The sequence below is a fragment of the Sarcophilus harrisii genome, chromosome 4 (assembly GCF_902635505.1).
Source record: "Sarcophilus harrisii chromosome 4, mSarHar1.11, whole genome shotgun sequence".
Classification (NCBI taxonomy): domain Eukaryota; kingdom Metazoa; phylum Chordata; class Mammalia; order Dasyuromorphia; family Dasyuridae; genus Sarcophilus; species Sarcophilus harrisii.
Window position 1 is genome coordinate 192029961 of NC_045429.1, and position 14142 is coordinate 192044102.

General features: G+C 31.7%; 1 protein-coding gene across 1 annotated transcript in view; it reads left to right on the forward strand.

Annotated features, from left to right (window-relative positions):
* The window catches only part of AK9 (adenylate kinase 9), a 116829-nt gene that overhangs the window by 5213 nt on the left and 97474 nt on the right, over positions 1-14142 (forward strand). Inside the window, exons 2-6 of the mRNA XM_031964424.1 lie at positions 787-908; positions 2333-2396; positions 4166-4218; positions 4349-4445; positions 13645-13757. Coding sequence (XP_031820284.1) covers positions 789-908; positions 2333-2396; positions 4166-4218; positions 4349-4445; positions 13645-13757 — 447 coding nt within the window. The 5' untranslated portion in view covers positions 787-788. The remainder of the gene's footprint in view (positions 1-786; positions 909-2332; positions 2397-4165; positions 4219-4348; positions 4446-13644; positions 13758-14142) is intronic.

Consider the following 14142-nt stretch of genomic DNA (forward strand, 5'->3'; position numbering starts at 1 on the left):
ACTTAGTGCTCACTTTTCCTAGAGATTCTTGCTATTAAATTAGCAATTCTCACTCTCCCCTCCCTTTCTCTTTTCCCTGGGAAGTTTGATGTGCAAATTCAGGCAATGGGAACAACTCATCCCCTCCCTTGTTCTATCTATCTATCTCTAGCTAGTATTATTTTTTTTCCTGTCTCATCTAAGGCTGACCCAGAAAGTCAGTGGTGTACCCTGCCCCATTTTTAGCACATCTTGGGGAAGCTTCTAAGTGTGTATCTGAGATTATATTTAAACTCAAGAAGATGAGTCTTCCTGATTCCAAACCTGGCATGTATCCACTGTACTACCTAGTTGTCCCACCTGGTACATAGTAAGTGCTTAATAAATATTTATTGATTGATTGGTAGTGTCTTCCTCTTTTAATTATTTCTTATTTTTCCCATATGTAACTTATTTATATTTGTTTACTCATTGTTTCTCTCAATAGTTCATAAATTCCTTGAAGATAGAGATTTTTTTTTGGCCTCTTTTTTGTATTCCCCCACTTGGCTTTGTGCCAAGAACATAGCAGGTGCTTAATAAATGTGTATAACTGACAGACTTTAGAACAAATGAAACGGAAGACCTATTGCATTGCCTCCTAGTTTTATTATCCTGTGAATTATTGACTATTACTCAGTTATCTAATGAAGTATTATGATCCTGATTCAGAAAACCTCTGATTAGTTCTTTTCTCTCCATGTACTTTCAATCTCCTCATACCCTATCCCATTCTAATTAATTGTTCTTTGTTATTTCTTACCCTAGAAATGGATTCTTTAAAACCAGAAGAAGAAAAATTACCTTTTGTGGATATATTTGATGAAGATGAAGCTGAGAAAAACTTTATGTTGTCCAAACCTCTCTGCATCATTATATTTGGAAAACCAGTAAGATGTCATTTCTAAATTTCCATCTGATGCATATTTTGTTTATTTTGCAGTATCATAATCTGTGGAAATTAGCTAATAAACATGAAAACAACATACAGGTTTTGTTGGGTTGGGTTTTTTTAGACTACTTATAAGTTTGTTTATATGAATTCAGTCAGAAATCCCCTAGCCATTAAAACAGAACACATTTTCAGAATTTATTTTAATACTTGGAAAGTTTGTTTTGCTCACAAACTAGAGTTTTGTGAAAAATAAATTAGTAGATATGGATTTCAGCAAGACATTTGACAGACTCATGATATCTAAGTGGACAAAGTGGACAAAATATGGAATGAATAAATAGTATACTTAGGTGGATTTAAAGTTGATTGTTCAATCATACTCAGAATTAACTAGTAGATTAACAATTAACTGGAGAGAGATCTCTAACTGGCAAACCTTAAAGGCTTTTTTTTTTTAATTTTATCCTGTTCAACATTTGTATCAATCTCTCTGACAAAGATATGCCTGCAATTTGTATCAAAAATATTGTCTTATGAGGAAGTGAAAAGGATAGTTAATTCATTGACATAATCAGGATCCAAAGAAGATCTCAAAGGTTTGGAATAGTGAGATACATTGAATGAAATTATCATTATTTATAATCATCTATGATTATGTTAGTATGTGTACTTCTACTAATGCAGATCACTCTTTGTCTTAGACTTAGTAGAGAGTCATTGACGCTAAAAGTTTCATTTTTTTAAGGCAACCTGGTGATACCTTCTCTTAATTTAATTAGCATGATTTTCAAATAATAAACAAACCAACCTGCCAGAGCTTGTCCTAGCATTTGAGAACCCAGTCATCTACATATCACCCTGAAGAAACAGAAAGGCTTGAAGAATTTGATAGTAGAAATTGTTCTTTCCTTTCCTACCCTTGTTCCCCCCACCACCACGTGGAAAGTCTTCTTTAAGTAAAAACAGGATGAGAGAAAATATGCTAATGAACACAATATGTGATATGAATATGGATAATGAACTCAATAATAGTTCTGTGTCATTTTCTTCCATGACTCATTTGCTAGTATGTCGGATGAAACCTATGTATCCCCACTCAGAAGAATGATTTTTAATTAAATGCATAAAATCTATAGGATTGCAAAAGAAGCCAATTATTTAGAAATACAATTACCTAATTTTTTAAAAAATATACATCAACCTCAGGCTAATAAACCTTTCTTTAGCTTTCTGAAGTAGATACAACACAAAATACACAGATATATTTTACTATGTAGAAAAAAGTTTGGAAATAATTTTAATACTTACAATATTCAAAACAAGATTTAAAAGTTAGGATATTCAAATGCTTACATTTTATTTTTTTTATTTGTTGCATGACTGTTGTGCTGATTTTAAACTAACTTATGTATTTTAAAGGGAGTTGGAAAGACAACATTAGCCCAAAAACTATCACAGACATGGAAATGTACTCTTGTTGAAGGTAAATATTATCTACACTGCTATCATAATATAAATTATATATTTTATGCTCCTGTTTTGCTTACTTTCTTTTTTTGTAGAATTCAGCATTGGAAAAGATCTTAAGAGATCATTTCATTTATTCCTATGTCCTGGAAGAACTCTATTTTAATATTAAAGTTTTATTTTAAAAAATAGGGCCAAAACTTAGTCATAGTTATCTTTGAATCTTCCTGTGCTCTCAGCACAGTTTACACACACACACACACACACACACACACACACACACACACACACACAGTTCTTCTTAGTAAATATTGCAAGGACTGATTGCCATCTTAATTTGACTGCTTTGGGATGGATATGGTTTTGCCTACAAGTAAAGAGATGAAAGGTGTATTCTTTTTCAGTTTTCTCCAGCTCTGTAAACCAATAATTCAAAACTATCTCAGATAGTTTTCAAAAAGTCTTCTTTTTAAAGAACAGTATTCTACAACTCTCCTTGCAATACATTTTTAGAATGTAATGGTCTTTTCCATCCAGCAGAATTCTTAAAGCCTAAATCATAATCCTACCACATAAGTAAATCCTGCATCTTAATTCCATTTCCTTTTCTTCTATCTTCAGGTAATAGAAATATGCAACATGGGAATAGCTCATCAGTTTCTTCCACATATGTCTTTCATTGACTTGAAGTATAAAATTATCATTCAATCTTCCCTTCCCCTAGCTAAAAAATGCCGATATCTCTTAACTTCTTATGATTTCTATTTCTTAGCTTTTTATAGCCCCATTTTTATCCCCATACTTACATGCATGCTATTTATTCATTAAATTGATACCATGGGTAGCTAGATGGTTCAGTGGATAGAGCACCAGCCCTGAAGTCAAAAGGAGCTGGGTTCAAATTCAGCCTTAGACACTTTATACTTCCTAGTTGGGTGACCCTGGGCAAGTCACTTAACCCCAGTTGCCTCAGCAAAAATAATAATAATAATAAATTGATACCATGATACCAAATGCAATCATCACATTTTTTGTAAAGATTTGTGTAGAGATTTTATCGTCTCAATCTTTGTAACTCTAAAACAGGATATTAAAGCCATTTTCATCAATGCATATTCCTTCACTGTGGTAAGGACTGAAAAAAAGACAGAAGAAGAAGAGAAAGAGGAAGAAAAACTATATAATTTAAATATAATTAATTGGTTTAACTAAATATTTTGTAGTAATTGGATTCTGTCATTTATAAAGGTATTATACATCCTGAGTTCACCAAGATTATAACACTATCCCATGATAGTTTATCAGCTCATATCTGTTCTCCCTTCTGAACCTTTGCACAGTTTGAATCTCTTCCAATCATTTCAGTTGGCTTTTTTGATGATAATATATGAATGATCTACAAATACACATGGAATATATTGATATATTAAAGTATTATTGTTGTTCAGTCATTTCATTTGTGTCCTATTCTTCATGATTCCATTTGGGGTTTTCCTGGCAAAGAATGGTGTGATATTTCCTTTTCTAACTCATTTTATAGATGAGGAGCTGAGGCAAACAAGATTCATTGATTAGATCAGGGTCAAAGGATATTTGAGGCGAGCTTTGAACTCAGAAAGATGAGTCTTCTTGACTTCAGGCCTATCACTCTGTCCACTGCACAACCTGACTGCCCCAACATATGTAATTATACTGAATCCATTCATAAAACAAATACCCACATAGGTATGGTACTTTTTTGACAATTCTAATGTTTGTTAATTCTCTTGTATGATTTTTTTTTAGCACTCCCACTTTTGGAAGAACATATTGCTAATGGAACTGAACTTGGAGTTATGGTAAATAAATGTTAATTTCTTTGCAAATGAAGAATATACATGAATATTTACACATATATACAGAATATATACACATATATACATGCAGAATTATTGGAAAATAATGTGTTATATTTTTAATTGCTTCTAGTTGAGTAATTTACTCGTTAAAGGACAAAGTATTCCAGATGAACTTGTTTTAAGGATTTTATTGGAGAAGCTCCACTCTCTGGAAGTTATTCACTTCGGTATGTTTATTTTTATACATGTCTTAAGTTATATTTATACTGCCTTATCTCTAGTCTAATCCCTTAGATGTAATGTTGCAACAGTCCTATGTGATAATCTTGAATAACTCTTTCAAGGTTGAACATTTAAAGTCCTTATCACCTTTGAAAATTTTGCCTCCATACCACTACACACCTGTTAGTTTGGCTAATTTGACAGGAAAAGATAACGATAAATATTGGAGGAAAGGTGGGAAAACTGGGGTATTAATGCATTGTTGATAGAGTTGTGAACTGACCCAACCATTTTGGAGAAAAATTTGGAACTATGCTTAAAGAACTATCAAACTGTGATACCTTTTGATCCAGCAGTGTCTCTCCTGCATCTATGTGGCAAAGAGATCATAAAAAAGGGAAAGGGTCCCACATGTGCAAAAATGTTTGTTGCAGCCCTTTTTGTATTGGCAAGAAACTAGAAATTGAATTGGCGTTTGTCAGTTGCAGAATGGCTGAATAAGTTATATTACATGGAATATTATTGTTCTATAAGAAATGATCAGCAGGATGATTTCAGAGATGCCTGAAAAGATTTACATGAACTGATGCTGAGTGAAATGAGCAGAACCAGGAGATCTTTGTACACAGCAACAACAAGATTATGTGATGATTAACTCTGATGGACATGGCTCTTTTCCACAATGAGGTGATTCAGGCCAATTTCAATAGACTTGTGATGCAGAGAGCCATCTGCATCCAGAGAGAGCATTATGGGGACTGAAGGTAGATCACAGCATAGTATTTTAATCTTTTTGTTTGTTTTTTACTTGCTTTTTTCTTATTTTTTCCCTTTTTGATGTGATTGTTTTTGTTCAACATTATAAATGTGGAAATATGGATAGAACAATTATATATGTTTAACCTATATTGAATTACTTGCTGTCTAGGGGAAGGTATGGAGAAAAAGGGAGGGAGAAAATTTGGAACACAAGATTTTGCAAGGATGAATGTTAAAAACTATCTTTGCATGTATTTTGAAAATAAACTATTATTTTTTAAATGTTTTTTAAAAAATGATAGGCAGGATGTTCTCAGAAGAAACCTGGAAAAGCTTCCATGAGCTGATGCAGAGTGAAATGCACTATGTATAAAGTTAACAGCAATATTCTAAGATGATCAGCTGTGAATGACATAACTATTCTCAGCAATAAAATCATCCAAGAAAACAATTCTGAAGGAAAATGCTATGCATATTCAGAGAAAGAACTGATTGATGGTATCTGATTGCAAATTGAAATATATTTATTTATTTTCCTTGAGGGTTTTTTTATTCTATATTTTCTTTTTCAATATTACTATTATGGAAATGTTTTGCACAACTACACATCAATAACATATCAAATTGCTTGTATTCTCAGTGGATGGAGGCAGGAGGAGGCAAAAGTGAGAGAGAATCTGGAATTCAAAAAGTTTTAAAAATAAATGTTTAAAATTGTTTTCACATAAAACTGAGGGGGAAATGGTAAAAGAATATATTCATTAATTTTTTTTAATTTGCCTACAGGATAGTGGAAATCATTTTCTTTTATTTTTTTATTTTTCCCAATTACAAGTAAAAGTAATTTTTAACATTCATTTTTTTAATTTTGGGTTCCAAATTCTCTCCCTCCTTCCTGGGATGGTAAGCAATTTTATATAGGTTATTTAACGATATCATGCAGAACATCTTTACATGTTAGTCATGTTGTGAAATAAAACACAATTTTTTTAAAAGATGGTGGAATCTTTAAAATATACTCTGACAACTATTTGCCAACACTGTCATCATCATCTATTATTTATCAGGCTTTATGATAATGATGATAGCTAGCATTTGTATAGCATTTTAAAGTTTACAAAGCACTTACAAATAATTCTTATATTATCTTCAAAACAATCTAATTATTCCCATTTTACAGTTGAAAAGTCTGGGGCAGACATAGGTTAAGTAACTTGCCCATTGTTACATTATTTAGTGTTTGAGGCCAGATTTTAACTCAGAATTTACTAACTCCATAACCAGTGCCTTATCTACTGTCCCACCTAGTTGCCTACAAGCCGTTCTAAGGGCTAAGGCTACAAAATTGTTCTCAAAAAGCTCACATTCCAATGGGGAAAACAATCATGTACAAACAAATTACCATGTAAATGGGTAATTTACTCTCAGAGGGAAGGCACTAGAAATTGATGGAATCAGTAAGTAAGTGCAATTTGAGCTGAGAAATCCAGGGAATTCAGATGTGGCATGTAACTCATAAAAAGGCAAGGATTAGATGGAATGTCATGTAGGAACAACTCTCATCTTCTCTTAGTCATTGCTAAGGATTATGAATATGGGGACTCTGTACTTGAATTATTGGTTTGGAAGACATAAATACTCCTAAAAAACCTTCCTCCTTACCACCTTACAAGGACATATCTCAGCTCTTCAGTTTTACTCTTCAAAAGAAAATAATGACGAGGAAAGATAATTTTACTTTTTATTGAAGGTTATTTTTAATTAAAGCTTTTTATTTTCAAAACATATGCATAAATAATTTACAGCATTCACCCTTGCAAAACCTTGTGTTCCAATTTTTCCCCCAGCAATAACAATGATATGAGACAATTCCAAGGCACTCATCTACCTCCAAAGAATGAAATGATGGAATGTGAATATAGATTAAAAAATAATATTTTTCATTTTTAATGGGTTTTTAAGTTTTTGTGGTAGGGTTTTGTCTTCTTTCACAACATGACTAATATGGAAATATATTTTGCATGATTGCACATACTTAACCAATTTAACCATATTGCTTACCATCTCAAGAAGAGGGGAGAAATGAGGGTGGGAAAGAACTTGGAATTCAAAATTTTTAAAGATGACTACTTGGCAAGAAACTGAAAATTGAGTGGATGCCTATCAGTTGGAGAATGACTGAATAAGTTATGTTACATGAATATTATGGAATATTATTGTTCCATAAGAAATGATCAGCAGGATGATTTCAGAAAGGCCTGGAGAGACTTACATGAACTGATACTAAGTGAAGTGAGTAGAACCAAGTGAACACTGGACATAGCAATAGCAAGATTATCTGTGATGTGATGATCAACTATAACAGACAAGATTTCTGAGAGTAGCTGTCATTCATAGTTGATCATGATATAAGATTGCTGTTACTGTGTATGATGTTCCTCTGGTTCTACTCAATTAATTTTGCCAGATGATCATAATATAAGTCTTTCCACATTTCTGTGAAATTCACTAGCTTATCATTTCTTATAGCACAGTAGCATTCCATTATAGTCATATATCACAATTTATTCAACCATTCCCCAACTGATTAGCATTCCCTCAGTTTCCATTTTTACTACAACATAAAGAGGTGCTATAAACATTTTTTTAAATAAATAGGTCCTTTCCCCCCTTTTTTTTGTAATTGCTTTGGGATATAGACTTCTTTTTGGTACTGCTGGATCAAAGGATATGCATAGTTTTATAGGCCTTTGGGCATAATTACTGATTGCTATCCAGAATAGTTGAGTTGGTTCAGAACTCCATTAGTGTCCCAGTTTTCTCACATTCCCTCCAACATTTATCATTTTACATTCCTTAGTCAATCTGATAGATGTGAGGTGGTACCTTTGAGTTGTTTTAATTTGCATTTCTCTTATTAGAGAATTAGAACATTTTTTCATATAACTTGGATTTCATCTGAAAACTGTCTATTCATACCTGTTGACCATTTTATCAATTAAGGAATGACTTATGTTCTTACAAATTTGACTCAGTTCTCTATATATTTGAGATCCCCTGGCAAGGGATACTTACTATAAAAATATTTCCTGTTTTCTGCTTTCCTTCTAATCTTGTTTGCTTTTGTTTGTACAAAAACCTTTTAATTTAATATAATCAAAATTCTCAGTTTTGAATCTAGCAATTCTGTATCTTGTTTGGTCATAAATTCTTCCCTTTGAAAGGGATTCACACATGCAAAAATGTTTGTGGCAGTACTTTTTGTAGTGGCAAGAAACTGGAAACTGAATGGATGTCCATCAGTTAGAGAATGGCTAAATAAGATATGGTATATGAATGTTATGGAATATTATTGTTCTATAAGAAACGATCAGCAGGATGATTTCAGAGAGACTTGGAGACATTTACATGAACTGATACTAGGTGAAATGAACAGAACCAGGAGATCATTATACATGGCAACAGCAAAATTATATTATGATCAATTCTGATGGACATGGCTCTTGCCAACAATAAGGTGATTCATGCTAGTTCCAGTGGTCTTGTCATGAAGAGATCCATCTCCACCCAGAGAAAGGACAATGGGAACTGAATGTGGACCACAACATAGTATTTTCACTCTTTTGTTGGTGTTTGCTTGCTCTTTGGTTTCTTTTGCATTTTTTCCTTTAATTTGATTTTCTTGTGCAGCATGATATTTAAAGAAATATGGATAGAAGAATTGTACATGTTTAACATATATTGGATTACTTGCCATTTAGGGGAGGGGGTGAGTAGAAGGGAAGGAAAAAAATTGGAACATAAGCATTTCCAAGGTTTTTAATTCATGCATATATTTTGAAAATAAAAAAGCTTTAATTTAAAAAGTTGAGGAAAAAATTCTTCCCTTCTCCATAAAACTGACAGTTAATTATTCTTTTCTCTCCTAATTTGCTTATGGTATCACTCTTTATATATAGATTATGTTACCCATTTTGACCTTTTCTTGTTATGTGGTATAAGATTTTGGTCTATCCCTGGTTTCTATAATACTGTTTTCCAATTTTCCCGGCAGTTTTTAATCAGATAGTGAGTTCTTGTTCTAAAACTTGGGGTCTTTGGATTGATCAAACATGAGATTACTATGGTCATTTACTGATATATTTTTGTGTACCTGATCTATTCCAACACTTTATTTCATAGGCAGTAATTTTTCATTAATGCCTTTGATAGCCTTACCCTTTTATTCTTCAAGCAAATTACAGTAAAATATCACAGGAATAATATACTTTGACCAGGTAGAACTTAATCAGGAATGGTGATCTGATTTATTTAACTTATTTTTCTTCTCATTGCTATAATTAACATTTCTAGTATAATACTAAATAATAGTGATGAGAATGGGTATGCTTAATTCATCTCTGATTTGACTAGACAGGCTTTTAGCTTCTCCCCTTTTATACAATGCTTCCTGCAAATTTTACATACTAATTATTTTAAGGAAAACTCCATTTATTGCTATGAGTGTTAGTGTTTGTAATAGGATTGTATTTTGTTGTTATATTTGTTGTATTTTGTTGTAAAATAGTGTTGTATTTTGTCAAAAAGTTTTTTCTTCATCTATTGAGATAATCATATTATTTGTTAGTTTTGTCAATTATAATAATAGCTTTTCCAATATTAAACCAGGTTTGAATTCCTGGTTAAGATCTACATGGTCATAGTATATGATCCTTATGATAAATTAATGTAATCTCCTTGTTAGTTTTTTATTTAAAAATTTTACAGCCACATTCATTAGGAAAATTGGGCTATAGTTTTCTTTCTCTGTTTTCACTCTTCCTAGTTTAGATAACAATACCATATTTGTATGGTCAAAGGAATCCTACCAAATTCCTTCTTTGTCTGTTTTTCCAAAGAATTTATATAGTATTGTAATTGTTTTATTAAAAATTTGGTAGAATTCACTTGTGAATACGTCTGGTCCTGGGGATTTTTTCCTTAGGGAGTTCATTGATGGTTTGTTAATCTGTTTTTTTTAAAAATGGGATTAGTACGTATTCTCTTTCCTCTTCTATAAATCTGGGCAATTTATATTTTATAAATATTCAATAATTTCACTTATATTGTCAGATTTATTGACATGTAATTGGGCAAAATAACTCCTAATGATTATTTTAATTTCCTTTTTGTGGTGAATTTGCCCTTTTCATTTTTGATATTAACAATTTTAAAAAATCAAATTAACCAATGGTTTATCTATTTTATTGGGTTTTTCATGAAACCACATCTTAGTTTTATTTATTAATTCAATCAATTGTTTTCTTACTTTTAATTTTATTAATCTCTCCTTTGATTTTTAGGATTTCCAATTTCATGTTTAATTGGGGATTTTAAATTATTTTCTAAGTTTTTTTTTTAGCTGCATGCCCAATTCATTGTCCTTTTTTTATTTTATTGACGTAAGCATTTATAGATATAAATTTTCCCATAAGTACTGCTTTGACTGCATCCCATAAATGTAGATTTGTTATCTCATTATTGTCATTCTCTTTAAGAAAATTATTGATTGTTTCTGTGATTTGTTCTTTGACTCACTTATTCTTTAGGATTCAATTATTTACTAATTAATTTTTATTCTGTCTGTGAGACTCTATTGAATGTAAATTTTATCACATGATCTGAAAAAATTGCATTTAATATTCTGCCTTTCTACATTTGATTATGAGAGTTTTGTGCCCAAATAAGTGGTTATTTTTTGTGAAGATGACACGAACTGCTGGGAGAAAAAATATTCCTTTCTATGCCCATTAAGTTTTCTCTAGAAGACTAACAAATATAACTATTATAAAATTCCATTCACCTCCTTAACTTCTTTCTTATTTATTTATTTTTTGTTAGATTTATCTAGTTCTGAAAGGGAACAGTTAAGATCCCCAACTAGTATAGTTTTGCTGTCTATTTCTTCCTATAACTCACTTAACTTCTTTTTTAAAAAATTTATATCCTATACCACTGAGCATATATGTTTAGTATTGACATTACTTCATTTTCTATGGTACCTTTTAGCAAGATGTAGTTTGCTTCTTTATCTCTTTTAATTAAATCTCTTTTTTGCTTTGTCTGAGATCAGTATAGCTACTCTTGCTTTTTTTAACTTCAGCTGAAATATAATAGAGCCTACCTTTACTCTGTGTATCTCTCTACTTCAAATGTGTTTCTTACCAAAAAATATATATTATAGGATTTTGTTTTTAATTCATTCTGCTTTGTGCTTCTGTTTCATGGATGATTTACCTGGGCATCACCTGAATTGAAATGTATTCTGTTTTTATCTGAATGAGACAGGCCTTTCCTGCCAACCTTCTAAGTTTTCCTTCAACTAAAAAAATTGTTTCGTCCTCCTTTTTGTTAGTTCTGCTACTCCAGAATTATGTTTGAGACATTATTTTATAGTTGTTGGGAGGTGAATTTGGGAGAGCACGGGTGGAGGAGCCTTATTTCGCTATCTTGATTCTACCCCTTTCTGCAGTTTTACTTCTAAGGAAGAGAGAGTGAAAGCTATGGCTCTTAAATAATACCCAAGTAAAAGTTTCACTTATGTCCAGTTAGTATTGACCTACCTCTGAAGCATCAATTATATGTCAAATTAGAAAAATGCTATACCTAAAGCTCCCCCTGCCCGGGGGCATTCAGATGGACCCACTAAAAGTCTTTGTTAACCACTTTGTTATGCTACCTAGCAACTCCCTCTCATTAATGGCCAAGTACTTCCAAAGATTCCTAAAATTTGTATCTTATTCTCTGCGCTTTATTCATTCCACTTATTTCATCTTGACTGGTAATTTGACCAATGAGAGAGACTTTCTAGTAGTTGCCAAAAGTGGAAGAAACTTTTAAGGATTCCTCTTTGCCTAATGATTCTAGTTACTATCATAAATACGCTGTCACCATACATTCAGAAAATATACGATAAGAACGAACTGCTTTTCTTTACTAAATTTGAAACATGGTTAATATATTCATGTTAAAAAGAATAATAGGGGGCAGCTAGGTAGCGCAGTGAATAGAGCACCAGCCCTGAAGTCAGGAGGACCTGAATTCAAATGTGATCTCAGATATTTAACACTTCCTAGCTGTGTGACGCTGGACAAGTCACTTAATCCCAATTGCCTCAGCAAAAAAAATAAATAAACAAATAAATAAATAAATAAGTAAAAAGAATAGTAGGAAAGATTGATGACTTCCTTTCATTTGGTTTATATTATTGTCTAGACAATATTTTATAAACTATTACTAATATATGTTTTAGAATATTCATAATGGCTTACAGCTATTCAGATATGAAATACATATAATAACCCTGATTCTAGGATCCCCAGATACTCAGGTAGCTTTTATCATTGAAACTATGTCTCTGAACAAAGCTATTGAACTGTATCATAACCCCAGAGAAAACCAAGCACATAAGGCCATTGGCTGCAAATTTATATGAAAAGTAATGCACAGACTTAAGAACACCATTCAGTAAGATGGTCAGTTATCAAAATTTATTCTTCATATTGAACAAAGAAAACAATGTTTGAAATGTAAAACCTTTATCTGGCAGTGACAAAGCACAGGGTCATATCACCAATTATAATACCCTGAACTTTGTAGCAAGCTACCCAATCAATGCCAATAATATATATATATAAACTATTTTTTACCTAGTTTGAGCAAACATATATAGCTCTAGTTCCCAGAATAAGCAAGCTAATGCCCTCTTTGACCCTTTTGTAGTCTAGTAAAGCCTGTAGAACTATTTTCAGAATAATGTTTTTACATCTATTTCTACCATGTTTAACATATATTGGACTACTTGCCATCTAGGGGAGGGAGGAGAGAAAAGGGGGGGCTGGAACACAAGGTTTTGCAAGAGCTAATGTTGCAGAATTATCTGTGCATGTGTTTTTTTAAAAAATCAAAAACTTTAAAAATGCAAAAAAGAATAATGTTTTTAAACACATAAAATTAAATAGAATTATAAAGAAAACTAAATGTCAGTGAAAATAAAGATGTTAATTGTTTTGCCAATGAAAGTTAATCACCTTAAATCTTTTCATGGATTCCAGGTTAAGAATCGTTCATTTAGAATTTCCTTTTAAAAGTGACTTTAAGAAATGACATATTCTCATCTTCTGAGATAGTTTAATTTAAAATTTTCAAGGATTTCTCTTTGCCTAATGATTCTAGTTACTATCATAAATATACTTTCAGTCTATATTCAGAAAATATATGACAATAACAAACTGCTTTTCTTTACTAAATTTGAAATATGGTTCATGTATTCATGTTAAAAAGAATTATGATTTCCTTTCATTTGGTTTATAGTATTGTCTAGACGATATTTTATAAACTATTACTAATATGTTTTGGAATATTCATAATGCTACAAAAATCTTAAAGAGTTAATTTGTGTTACAGGTTATGTTCTCAGTGGGCTGCCATCTCTCTCAGAGGATGCAGTGACTATTTTAGAACAGATAGAATTAATTAAAAACCTAAGCTTACAACCAGATATCATCATTAATATTAAGGTAAGAATCATTATAATCATGTGTTCTTTTAACATTCTGAAATAGTCAAAGGAACTAGTCAGATTTTTAATCAGTTAAGAATAATATTTTCATTAAAGGCTGGAAGAAATGATATTTTCTCCAAAGAATACAATTCCAAAATAAAGCTATCATTGGAGATACATTTCTCACCTCTTCTACTCCAAAGTCAACCATTTCCCTTTTATTTTTACCACACAGCATGAGACTATAGGCCTAGCAAGCCTATATAATTTTAAAGCATCCAATTTTAAAGCTTTTCTCTTTGATGCTCTCTTCTCTCTAGGTTTTTGCAGTACTCCTTTCTCTTCATTCTCCTCCTATTTATCTGAATACTCTTTTTTAGTGTCCTTTTCAGGATCTTCAT